Source organism: Tauraco erythrolophus, chromosome 6 (genome assembly GCF_009769465.1).
Source record: "Tauraco erythrolophus isolate bTauEry1 chromosome 6, bTauEry1.pri, whole genome shotgun sequence".
Lineage (NCBI taxonomy): Eukaryota > Metazoa > Chordata > Aves > Musophagiformes > Musophagidae > Tauraco > Tauraco erythrolophus.
The window spans coordinates 66,548,640-66,561,195 of NC_141470.1; the positions used below are offsets into that span (position 1 = coordinate 66,548,640).

The 12,556-nt window shown below is 44.2% G+C and overlaps 1 protein-coding gene across 3 annotated transcripts in view; it reads right to left on the minus strand.

The window, feature by feature from the left end:
* Window positions 1–10,203, minus strand: part of SNAPC1 (small nuclear RNA activating complex polypeptide 1) — a 28,635-nt gene extending 18,432 nt beyond the window's left edge. For 2 of the 3 annotated variants that reach the window (XM_086613235.1, XM_086613236.1), the window contains exons 1-9: window positions 10,064–10,191; window positions 9,225–9,384; window positions 7,403–7,543; window positions 6,838–6,942; window positions 5,663–5,821; window positions 5,139–5,213; window positions 4,418–4,480; window positions 3,296–3,434; window positions 770–853 (exon numbers count right to left, since the gene is read on the minus strand). In XM_086613235.1, coding sequence (XP_086469361.1) covers window positions 770–853; window positions 3,296–3,434; window positions 4,418–4,480; window positions 5,139–5,213; window positions 5,663–5,821; window positions 6,838–6,942; window positions 7,403–7,543; window positions 9,225–9,384; window positions 10,064–10,191 — 1,054 coding nt within the window. Of the gene's footprint in view, window positions 1–769; window positions 854–3,295; window positions 3,435–4,417; window positions 4,481–5,138; window positions 5,214–5,662; window positions 5,822–6,837; window positions 6,943–7,402; window positions 7,544–9,224; window positions 9,385–10,063 lie in introns of all 3 variants that reach the window. The other variant, XM_086613237.1, reaches the window with a different exon arrangement.
* Between the last annotated feature and the right edge of the window lie 2,353 nt (window positions 10,204–12,556).

Here is a 12,556-nt window from a genome sequence, read left to right on the forward strand (position 1 = left end):
GCTTCTGAGTTGCAGAGCAGTTCAAGACCATCTAACATCTCAATTCGTACTACACACATTTGATGCTTCTGTAGAGCAACTCCACCATCAGCTTGGAGAAACCTGCTTTACCACGCTTCCAAATAAAAATCACATTATTTCTAATAACGTCAATGACAGCAAAGTCATCCACTCTTCTGCTGCGGTTCCCAGAATCCTACCTCAGTTATGTCAGGCAACTTCTAATATAGTAGAGGATGCAATTACTGTACATGTGTACTGGAACTTAATCCTTGCAGCATTGCCCAGCTGAAACTAAGGCTAGAGAGAAACTTCTATGTCCCCTCGCTTCCACAAAGGTGAAGGCAGCGAGGGCTATTCTGGCCTCGAGTACAGGTTACCTAAGTTCCCAGAGCCACTAGAACAGGTATCTTCTGTACGTGGGAGAATGACCAAAAAAAATAAAAGCACTTTTCCCTACACATTGGAACTCTTCAAGTCAGATGGGTATTATAGAAGAGGGAGGCTTCTTTTAACTGTACCAGTTTTAACTCTGAACACATTATAATGACATCTGAGTAGAAAAACATGACTCACAGGATTTTGTCACCAGGTATGAGCTCGTAACAAAGTCTCAAATCAAAGTTTCAATTCTCATGCAACAATTTACAGTCTGAAAACTAATCTAGCTTTTGCAAGGCAGCAACAAATGGTCCAAAATATCAGCTTTGGTTTCAGAAAAATACAGCATAATAGAGTCACCAGTTTGTTAGAATTTCAATCATTGTACCTTCTTCATCTGAGGTCTCCTCTTCTGTGATTACAGGCATCCCAATATGGTGAGTAACAGTTCCCTTTGCCACTTGCATGCTACCTGCACATAGATTTTTAGGAAAAACTGTCAGCTTATTTTTTTCCTCTACATCTCAGGTCCAGCAGTTAAAAGATTGTTCACTTGCTGCTCTCTTGCCTTTCTAGTCAAAGGCTGTAGAGAAACACCCACGTTTTTCACAGCACCTTCATATGGTTCACTAAGGAAACCTTCAACAACAAGTAGTTAACACTACGAGTTTAAAGCATATTACCTACCAACTCAGTTCAGAGATAATTCAAAATGCCCTTATTCCTCTTTGACACTTCATCTACTGTTTTAAAGTGAAGCAAAAGCAACATTGCCTAATGGTCACCTCTGAAGAGGGATGAATTTTCTCAGTAACTTCTTTTCTAGCAGAAGCCAAGCAAGCCAGAAAAGAGAGTTTGGAACTCTGAAATGAAATCCCTGTCTTAAAAGCAAAGTTTGTTCATAACTATTTTGCTGTTCAATTTCATTTAACCTTTAATAAATAACAAGTAAATGAAAAACCTAAATGGCAGAGCAACTTCTATCAGTATAAAAGTTGGATATAGGAAAGATTATTTCCTTAAGAAAAGTAATTTCCCACGTTTTCAGAACTGGGAGACAGAGAGATCTAAAGAAGGTCTTGGAAAACAAAAAAAAGATGCATAAGCAGGGATGTGCAAATACCTAGAAAGTAAAACTGCACCAATCCAGATGACATAAATGCTATGACACTAAAATAAATAACTAAATCAATCACTGGTCAGTTCAGATATGTCAATGATCAGCAACACCAGACTGGATCTCTCCAACAGAGACCTGAAATAGAGAGCTGAACTCTCTCTCCTTCCTCACCTCCTCTTTCGATCTAGCAAAGTACCCTCACACCGGGTCTCATCTCACGTCACTATGAGTCAGTCCTCAAGTTCTGAGACTTGATCTCTTTCACAATATATTAACATAAATGATGACACCATACAATAAGAATCCATACAAACAGCTAATCCTTTACGTTGGTGGTCTCAGCATCGTACTTTCAACAAACTTCACAAATAAGAAAAATGACAAAGATATTAACTTAGCAGCTTTGGATCAGGTAAGTCAATTTTTTTTGAAAAAACTTCTAGTCTGAAGCAGAAAGGTGTTCCCAGTCCAATTTTCTTACTTTTAAAAACATTCACCATTTCCTTGCTTGCTCCGTCACATTCCGTTTGTACTTATTCTCTCTATAGGCATTTATATTCTCTCTGTAGGCAGCCATTCTTGTCACTCACAAAATTCTATCATCTCCACAGCATTCACAGGAAGTTTACAGGCATTTGCATTTAATATTCCATAATATTTCTTGCTAAAATTTTGAAGTCTTTTTCTGACTACATTAAGCAAGGGCCTTCACTGAGCGCATATAAGAACATCTCAACGCTTCTTATTTCAGTACGGATAAACCAGGATGATATCAAGTACAAGCAGTTACAAGTATTGTCTTCCAGGGTGCATTTCAAACTAAGAAAAAAGGTCCCAAAGACTAGGCATTAAGTACTCTGTACCTGTTTTAAAAAAAAGTTTGCTCCTGAAAATGATTTTTATTCCTAGCTAAAATTGTAACGCTCAGGAGGAATAAAACAGAATTACAGAACAGAACCACAAAAAACAAGTCACAAGTGTGTAAAAACCCCTCCTATCAAGAAGGGAAAAGTTAAGTCTAGCTATAAACTAAACAAATGTAGAACTGTTAAAATGCAATAATTGCAGTACTGAGATTAAGGAAATAACTTGAAAAGAGTTTTGAAACTACATCAGTTGTTGACAAAAGATTTGTATTCACATGGAAGTACTAAAAATTTCAGTAACAAAAGAACGAAATAACAAATATCAGATGGAAGAAGAATGACTGATGCGATAGTGCAGGTACTGGTCTTACAAAGCAATCATTGCCATTAAGGCATCATCATAATTTCAATTCAGAAATACTAGAGGATATTCCTTCAAGAGCTCAGGAACAGAACAGAAACAAAACAGGCAAGGCTGACTTTGGATTTCATGAAGATACTATGAACTATCAGATAGGCTGATTTTCAGCAGAAAGCTAGCTTCAAAAGTAGAAACTATCTGTCAGAAGAAGAAACAGACACATATCTTAATTTCCCATATGGCTGTTATATGGCAATAGGAAAAACTAAAACATGTCACGCAGGATGTGCTTTTCCAAGGTCATGCCCTTCCGGAGAAAAATTAGCAGGGCTACGTATGAGACTTCAGATTAATAATAAACTGCATGCACTCATTTTGTCTTTCTACCTGATCAGACTGTGGAAAACAGACAAAAAGGTTCAATTACGATATTGGTGTCACTAAACATTTTTTTAATCTTCTACCTCCACTGATCAATAGAAAAATTTAACGCAGCTGCTTCAGCTAGAAAAGGAATGGATAAGCTTTTGCAGTCTCACCAGGTTCACGAATGCAATGGAGAAATACCTTTGATATCCAAAGACTCTCTTGTCCTTGGCTGTGGTCTCCTACTGTTTTTTTTACTTCGGCTTGGAGATTTCCCAAACTTTGATCCTGATTCAGAAGATTCTAATCTTACTTGACGATGTCTTCTGGATTTTGAAGCCTAGAACGCAAACATACACACAAATCACAGAAAAAAAGCTAAACTTCTACAGCCAGGTATTACTGTGTGTCACCCAGTACTTTATAAATCAGCAAGGACCAAAGCATCAAACTTCCATCTCAGGGTGGAGAAGGGATGGAAGGGGAGGAAGGGAGGGAGGATTCCCACTAGTTACTGTTCTTCAGTTTTAACAGCACAACGCCCTTCTATGATTTAATGGGTGTTATGAAGTTTCAAGTAATGAAACATCCATTTACTTTCAAACCAGTCTCTGCTGGTAGCAACCTATGCCATGTTGCACACAGCTGTATGCAAGCAAAAGGAACACTTCCGACAACTGCTGCACCACGAAGCCTCCTTACTGTCATATTTTGCTTTGGTGCCTAGAAAACATTACCACTGTATGCTCACAAGTCTGGACTGGACTACTGTACATTCCAGAATTCTATTTCATTTCATAATGCATTTTCCAATAAGAGATTTTAATAAACAAGGAAAGCTGTGATGTTTCTCACAGACCCGCTATGAAAAAGACAAATCAACAGTCTTTTTAAAGCAGCAGTTATTGAAACAACGTTTCCAAGAACTTCCAACTTACTTTAAACCCCCAAGTTCCATTTTTGCAAGCAGCTTCAGAGATTCTACTATCCAAGCTTCAAAGAATTTAAGCTATTAAACTCACAAGCGTTTTTATTCCATCTACTTAAAACTCCATCTACTTAAATAGAGCACGGACATTAAAAGATACCTTGTAAATGAAAATCCCCCAAGCCTAGACCATATCTGCACTGTTTCCATAAACCTAACAAGAATATTAAGAGCTTTGGGTTTCCCCAGTGCGTTAGGAAAACTAGAACATTTAAAGGTTGAATTACAGAGTGCAATTTTAACTCCTTCCTTTCTGACTCAGCATTTATATTAAACTGGTACTCAAAACCGTTCTTCAAAATAAATACATCCCTACCATCAAACTTTATACCTACCTCAACAACTGCAGAGTAAGACCTGTATTTGATTCTAGCCAATGCACTTGCTCTTTCAGAACCCTGCAAAGAAACAAGAGATCAGCCAGAATACGTTTTCATGTACTGTGAAAGCAGTATTGAAATGAAGTATCACATCAATCACTTGAGCAACATCTCACTACAGCTGTAATTCTGTAATTAGTTATATATTCATAGAATGCTGCCGAACTGTGACTTAAAGAAAAACCAAAAAGTTCAAATTTCATTAAATAGGCAGAGCATAATTTTGGTTGCCTTCACTGTTACAAAGCCCAGGAGGAAAAAAATCAAATTGGAAACTTCCCACCTTACTCCAATTCAGAGTTGAAATAAGCAGATAAATACAACATGAGATAGTTTTGTAGCATAAAACACGGATATTGCATTTAGTTGAAACTCCAAGAGGAATCATAAGAGTTTGGCCAAGAAAATACAGCTCTTTCCCCTCCTTACCCAAAAGAGACATTTTATTACAAACATGTAAGAGCTATCGCAGCAGTGAATGCCCACAGCTTAACAATGTGATTTACAAACAAAAAACAACCAAACAATCAAGAAAAACCTACCAGCCCCACTAGCTATTCCTGGAACTTACTGTGACACTATCGAGCCTTGGCATACACTGCTTAGCCTGTGACCTGAAGTAAAAAACTAACAGATTCGGTCTGCATGACAGAGCAAACTAGCTCATTTTTCTTACCTCTGATTCTAGCAAAGTCTCTTCTTCCTTGTTGTTTGATATTTCATCAGTTTCTTTAGCATTTAGGAATAATTTCTGGGAAAAAAAAAGATTTTTTTTAATGTCTGTCATGTACAAGACAGCTAAAATCCAAGAACTGTGAAAAACAAAACAAATATTTACGCACACACCCATTTTACACTTACTTACACTCTGGCCTTTCCTTGATCCAAGAATAAGTAAGTATCACAGAGGTGTTTCATATGGTCATTCTAATACTGTCCGTAAGTCACAACTTCCAGGGTTTACCTCTCAGCAATCATTCATGTTATCACAGAGGCAGTGCCACATACAAATCCATGTCCTTCCCCCCACATCATCACTCTGCCTAGGGTTTTATTCATTCCGTGTCTTCAGTGTTACAGTTTCTTCTACTTGAGTCTGAGATTTTTCAAAGTGTGCTCAGAGGTAATTACACTAAGACAGTTCTTACACGTTCACACAATCCATTAAGTTGCCTCAGCATAATGGCTGATATTACCTACCATTCTGTTCTGCTGCCATTCCTGATGTTCCAAAGTTATGTCTTTAAGAGTAACTACAAATTCATCTTTTATCAAGCTCAGCGCCTTGTCTGGCTGGGATTTGTCAGCTGAAATGACACACTTCATTTTCTGATAGTGGTCATGAATATTCATCAGTTCCTAAAATAAAAAAAAAAATACTCTTTTCAGGAAAAAAAAAAAAAGAGATTCCAGCAGTAAAGCAATATTAATCCTCAATGAACAAAACCAGAGTTACACAAACCATTCTAAGGAGAACACGGAACTAGGAGGAGTGTCAGAAACAGATTCTGTTTAGATCAGTTCAATTTTAGGGAGCCTAGCAATACTGCTACCTAGCACTGTCCCACCAGTCCACCAAACAAGCCATAGAAAAAAAAGAGTATCTTGCATTATTTAAACTATGGAAGCAGTCTCAGTGATAGTCAGGATCAGTGTTCATAGAGGTCTCATTCTGATACGGTGGTCTGTTTTCAACTCTTTGGAGAAAGCATTTTACTTCCTCCTTTTGAGGAAGCAGGTCTTCTCACCCTGCCACATCACAGATTACTGATTTTTGTACCACTGTAGTCAACTCTACTGATGACGCATATTTGCCAGCCTGGAAAAAACTGTAAACAAAGATCTATCACTGAGTCATAATAAGCAATATAAGAACCTATACCCAGTTCGAACCACTCCATCTTTAATAAAACGTATTATACATTAAACAAAACCAAGTTATAAAGGGGGAAATAAAGGCTAGAGAAGGCTATAAACTTGCAGATAAGTAAATTCATATTATCACAAGTATCAAGCCTCCAGCTGCAACCTGCAGACATATCAAAACAAGCATTCTTCCCCTCACTTGCCATTTTTCTCCCTGCCCACGTGACAATTAACCATTTATAGCCTTCCCCTTTTACATCTTACCGAGGCAAAACCACAAAACACTAGAGCATATTTCAGTACTGAAAAAGGTACCACAGTTCTTCCAAAACAAATATCGTGTTTCTGAGTGTTTGGTAAAATTGCTGGCACAGACTATTACCCTAGTCTGCACTCCAGAAGAAGACTTACAAAGGACAAGATTGTGCTAATTAGGTAAGTTACAGATCTTGGACAACAGAAGAAGAAAAACAAAACAGTGATAAATCCATAGTTAAAAAGTTACTTACCTCCAACACATCGTTAGTGATGAGGCTGTTTACTCTGTTACTTGGATCCTTAAATTCTTCTTTAAATTCATTTTCCTGAATCTTCTTCTTAGTTCGATAGTTTAACTAAAGCGAGAGACAATGCTTTGTAACCCAAAAGCAAACTTAAAACGGCACCTCTTCTTGAGAATTCTGACTGCACGCCCAACCATCAAGAGACGCCAAAAGGCATAAAACCATCTCATCAACAACATCACGCAGCTTTACTGTCAGGTGCTCAGAGTCAGCACTTTTCAAAAGTTATTCCCTAGTCAAGAATTTAATCCAGCACCCAGATTCAGGAGTTTGACATTTCCACAAATTATAAGATATCTCAAACCTAATAAGAACATTACATACTGAAAAAACATTTTCAGGTGAGTAGAACGCTGCATTCAAACATCCTCTAAGCTTTATGTCACACACCTAGCTAGAGAAAGCAAGACAGTCTCAAAGCTGAACTAAACACAAGTGCTATTGAACAGTCAGCCATTGAAAGCCAAAGATGTTTTATTTAAAATGGTAGATCATTAATGTAGTAACTCACTAGCTTTGGCATTGCTGTGAAATGGAACGCTCTGGCAAATCGCAGACTCCTAAAGATGTATGCGGCATCATAATGCTGGGAGTCTACCAGATCCTGTTGAAATCTCTGGATTTCAGGCCAATCCTTGAGCGCAATTCTGATCTGCAACAACACAGCTGTACATTGTCATACCAACCTGCACATTCCAACAAATAAAAATGAACTCGGTTGACTACTGTGATCATGTTATACCACGCACAGTACTTGGATGTCTAGGGTGTGACAGGTCACACAGCCACAGAACTACAGAAAGGATCCCACTATACATTTGTTACTACTGTGAAAATTTTATGCAGATAAACTAGTGAAGGGTTTAGAGAACTTGTCCTATGAGAAGCAGCTGAGGGAGCTGCTACTGTTTAGTCTGGAGAAGAGGAGGCTCAGGGGGGACCTTATCGCTCTCTACAATTACCTGAAGGGAAGTTGTAGGGAGATGGGGGTCTGTCTCTTCTCCCACGTTATGAATGACAGGACAAGAGGGAACAGCCTCAAGTTGCGCCAAGGGAAATTTAGGTTAGATATCAGGAAGAATTTCTTTACAGAGAGGGTTGTGAAGTATTGGAACAGGCTGCCCAGGGAGGTGGTGAAGTCCCCATCCCTGGAGGTGTTTAAAGACCATGTAGATTTGGTGTTGAGCAACATGGTTTAGGGACCCTGACAGTGCAGGGTGAATAGTTGGACTCGATAATCTTGAAGGTCTCTTCCAACCAGATGATTCTATGATTCTTTGTTTCATTCGCTATATGTAATAGCGAGACTATTACACTGTTGTGTTAAATAGTCTTGCTTTCTTTCACAGTGACATGGAATCCACGCCCTCTTTGAGTTTGAAAAAGTTATCACTTCACATTCCGAGATGCCTGAAACAATACACATCTAGGAAACTCCCATTCACTAGATGATTAGGAAACAAGACTTCATGTACCATGATCTGCTGCCAGTGAAATGCTGATAAAAGTATCCCTATCTTCTTGTTTTCCTTTCTCTCCCACATACTCTGCCCACTTCATTTTCTCTCTACCTTAAGTTAGCTTCTTTGATAATTCCTAGCTCTCTAACACTTGCTAGATAGCAGTGGTTTTAGAATTCCCTAAACTAATCTCCATAAAAGGTATTAATTACTTTGAAGTTCACATACGAGATGCAATGGCATCATTGTAGAATACTTAAACTCCAGTTTCTTATTTAAAGAATTTGGACTAGTTGTGCGTACACACACAACATGCATCACAGTTTCCAAGTAAACTACTTCTCCTGAGCTTCCAACTCCTTTGTATATTGGTCTCCTGTCCTAAAAGCAGGAAAGAGACATGTCATTCAGGCATTCGCCCTTTCCACCTACTTATAAAGTCCACTCCCACTTCTGATTAATAGGAACTGAAAATAATTCAGCCAGTCTTCATTTTGTTGAAATTCTAAGGAATAACTGAGGCTGTCATGGAGTTCTCCCTACAGGTGATGAGCACATTCTCTGTTCCCTTTTAAAGCTAGTCATCTCCATTATTGAGCAGAGAAGAGCTTCCTATCTGGCAAACAAGATTTCTGAGACCACAGCTACAAATTAGGAGACATAAACAATATTTTAGTTACCAGCATGTAATTTCCCAAATCCCAAGGTGCTTAAAAGGCTACCTTTTCCAAAGGGATCATCTGGTTCTAAGCATTTTTATTTTAAGAAAGTGAGAGGAAATGCCCTACCCATTTAGGATGACAAAGTAGGCACAGGTATACCATATATCTTACATTTAGTATGTCCTGAGAATAAAACCTCAAGAATAATTACCTTTTGTTTTGGCTGGCAAAGCTGTGTACTGTAGAGCCCATACAGAAGGTACAGAGCACCAACTCGAATCTGGAAAGCGTATGGAGGCAAGAAGTAGTGCTGTGCCAGTTCTAAAGTTTTCTTTGTGAGCTTATTCCTCTCCAAAGCTCTTATTCTACCACTAAAGGAAACAAAAAGGAAGCATGTTAAAGCAAGTAATTAGGAAAGCACAAGCTTTACAAAAAACCACAATGCAGAAACAAACTTTAGGTATTTAAAAAGATATTACCATAGAGCTCAAGTTCTGGGAAGTCTTCAAAGATAGCCAGACCTTAAGCCTTAACACAACACTGCATGCAATTCTTTGTATTAAATTAGATGTAAAGCGAAAAAATTAAATATTCTACCGTTATATTTTTTAATCTCTTATCATGAGCATTACACCAAAGCCCCTGAAGCATCAGTGCTCAAATCGCACGCATTACTGATGAACAAAATAAATCGAACTAATAACTGTTGTTCAGTATTACACAAGGACCGACGCTTCACTGCCATTTACCTGCACACCATCCAGGCAAACCTTCCCCCAAAACTATTCCTGAAGGGAAACACGGCTCGCCAACACCCCCCCTTTAAAGTCCCCCGCACTACCGAGGGGCAAGTTCAGCAGGGGGCAACTGTGGGCTTTGGGAGGGGAAGACGGGCTCCCTGAGGCGAGGCATGAGCAAAAGGGCGCGAAAGGACGGCCGGCCCCGGTGCCTTTCGAGCCGGAGCCGCTGCCGCTGAGGGCAGCTGGCAGCGGGCAGGCCGCCGCGGAGGCGGCCCGGAGACAGGTGGGCCCGCTGGGGCTGCTCACTCACTAGAAGACGGTGTGGAAGCGGCGCTCCCGCCACAGCTCGGCGAAGCGCTCGAAGCGGACGGTGTCGGCCTCCCGGAAGGCGCCGAGCAGCTCCTCGCAGTCCGCCTGCAGCCCGGGCACCGCGTTCATCCCCCCGCCGCTCCGCTCCGCGCCCGGCCCCGGCTCCGCTCCCTGCCGCCGCGCGCATGCGCAGCCGCCCCACAGCGCTCCCGGGGCGCCTGCGCCGCGTCCCTGCGCATGCGCACTGCGCGTTACCGGGAGGCGCAACTGGGATTTCTCCGTGAGGGAGAGAGTCTGCCCCGATCTCTCCGCCAGGGAACGGCCCCATCGCCCCGGCGGTGGCAGGAGCGCAGTCAGTCAGTCAGTCTGTCAGCCTGCCTGGGGACGGCTGTCCGTCTTGCCCTACGCCGCGGAGGGCGAGCCTGGTCCGCAGGCGCAGAGACCAGCGCACCGCTCGGCCGGACCTGGGGCTCGGTCAGGGAGCAGCCCGGGGGAGGAGGGGCTGTGGGCGGGAAGGAGCGGCCGGCGGGCTCGGTCAGGCAGCCGCACGACAGCCCCCCCGGGCTGCTGGTGCGGTGCGGGGCCTCGTCGCTCCCCGCCCCTGTCCCCGCAGAAGTGCCCCCAGCGAGCTGGCCGGCCTGCAGCCCGGCACACCCGGGAGCGCGGGGTCTCCTGAGGGAAAGCGGGGCCCGGCAGCGCCGCCGCTGCGCCCGCGCTTCGCGGCCGTGCGGACGTGACGCGCCGCCACGCTCCCGGCGCGATGTGCCCCGCCAAGGGCTTCTCCCGGCCTTCCCGCGCTGCCCGCAGCTCCGGCGCGGGGCCCCGCGCTGCCGCGGGCCGGCTCGGCAGCTGCCCCCTCTCCCAGCGCGACTCGCCGGCGGCGGGGAGCAGGGCCGGCCCGCGGAGCTCGGCGGCTGCGGGAAGCCCCGTTTCCGCCTGAGCGAGCGCGGCGGGCAGGGGACTCCCCCGGCGGCCGCCCCCTTGGAGCTCGGGAGCGGCGTGGCGCCCGCTCCCCGCATGCACGGCCACACGTAGGCGGCCGGGGCGAGCCGGGCGGGCGGGGAGGGGGCCGCGGCTGCCGAGCCGCACGTAGGGTGGATGGGCGCGGCTTCGCCGGCGGCGCGGAGCTGGGCGGCGGGGGCTCTCCTGCACCGCGCACGTCGGGGCGAGCAGCTACCGAGGCGGCTGGGGAGAGGAGCGCTGGCGTTGGAGAGCCCCCGCGGCCCCGGTGAGCACGGACCTGAGGTACGGGGGGAGGCGGGCGAGCAGCGAGCGCCGGCTCGGGGCGGTCGCAAGGTGTTCTCTGAAGGAGTCGGTCTTGGTGCTGTCTTCTCTGGAGAGCCCTCCGGCAGCTCCCAGGGGAGTTTAGGGACGCGGCTGGTTTTAGGGCGTCGTTGCCGTGATCGGCGCCCGCGGGCGGAATCGCCTCCGCGGCCAGGGCTTGGCCGGAGACGGGCTGCGGGCAGCCTGCGGTCTTGTGGGAGCGGGGCTGGGCGGCGGCAGCAGCACCTGCGCTGGCGAGCGGGTCCCCGGACTTGGCAGGAGAGCGCCTGAGTTCTTCTGCCGCCGTGGAGGGAGAGGGGGGCTGTGAACTCGGCTTGTGGGAGATCGCCCCTGCGCTCGGGTAACCTTAGCGGATGGAAAAAGGCACGTAGAAAAAGTAGCGGATACGCATGGGATGGTGCGTTGTGTGATGCCTTCGGGAGGATATTTAGACCTGCAGGAGTTTCGTGCCCTGATCGGGTTAAAGATTCACATTTCGCTTTCTTAAATAATCATGGACTGCAGAATTAATTTTAAATTCTGCTGGCTCTGGTACTGTGATGGTCTCCAATTCACTGTTAGCATCAACTACTTGATCTAAAGGTCACTTCTTAAAACGGGGCACTTCAAGCTATCGGCTGCTACAATGACAGTAGCTTCCACAGTGCTTCAGGCATGAAAGCGTCTTTCCATATTTATTATATTTCCCAAAAGGTTGCTGGAATCCAACCTTTGGTTGCCTGTATAGATGAGAAGGAAACGAATGGCCATCAGTTGAACAGCTGTTGCCTTTAAGCACCACTGATTGCCACTTTCGTTGATTATAGGAACAGAAGCATTTACCTGAGCCGTTACATATGAACTGGACAGGTTTTAGCAGCTGCAGGGACAGAGCTGCACCTGCTGGGTTTTGGTTTGGCTTTTTTTTTTCCCCCTGAAAAAACCAAGACATTTGCGTCTATTGTTTGGATTCATGTTTAGAGACATACGGCAGTGTCCCCGTTCATCCAGTATGTGCACCTGTCCTCAAAAAATTGTACTGATTTTGAAACAGGATCTCCACACTATTGGGAAAACAGTTATACTATCCCCAACGGACGTAAGGAGTCAAAGCACAAGCAAGTTAATAATTGACAAATCTCGGAGTGAGTTTGTCATTGCTTACAGGTCAAGCCAAGCCCTACTCAGTTACAGGAGTTATCCTTTCATTTAAAAGGAGTGGAGGAGCTTG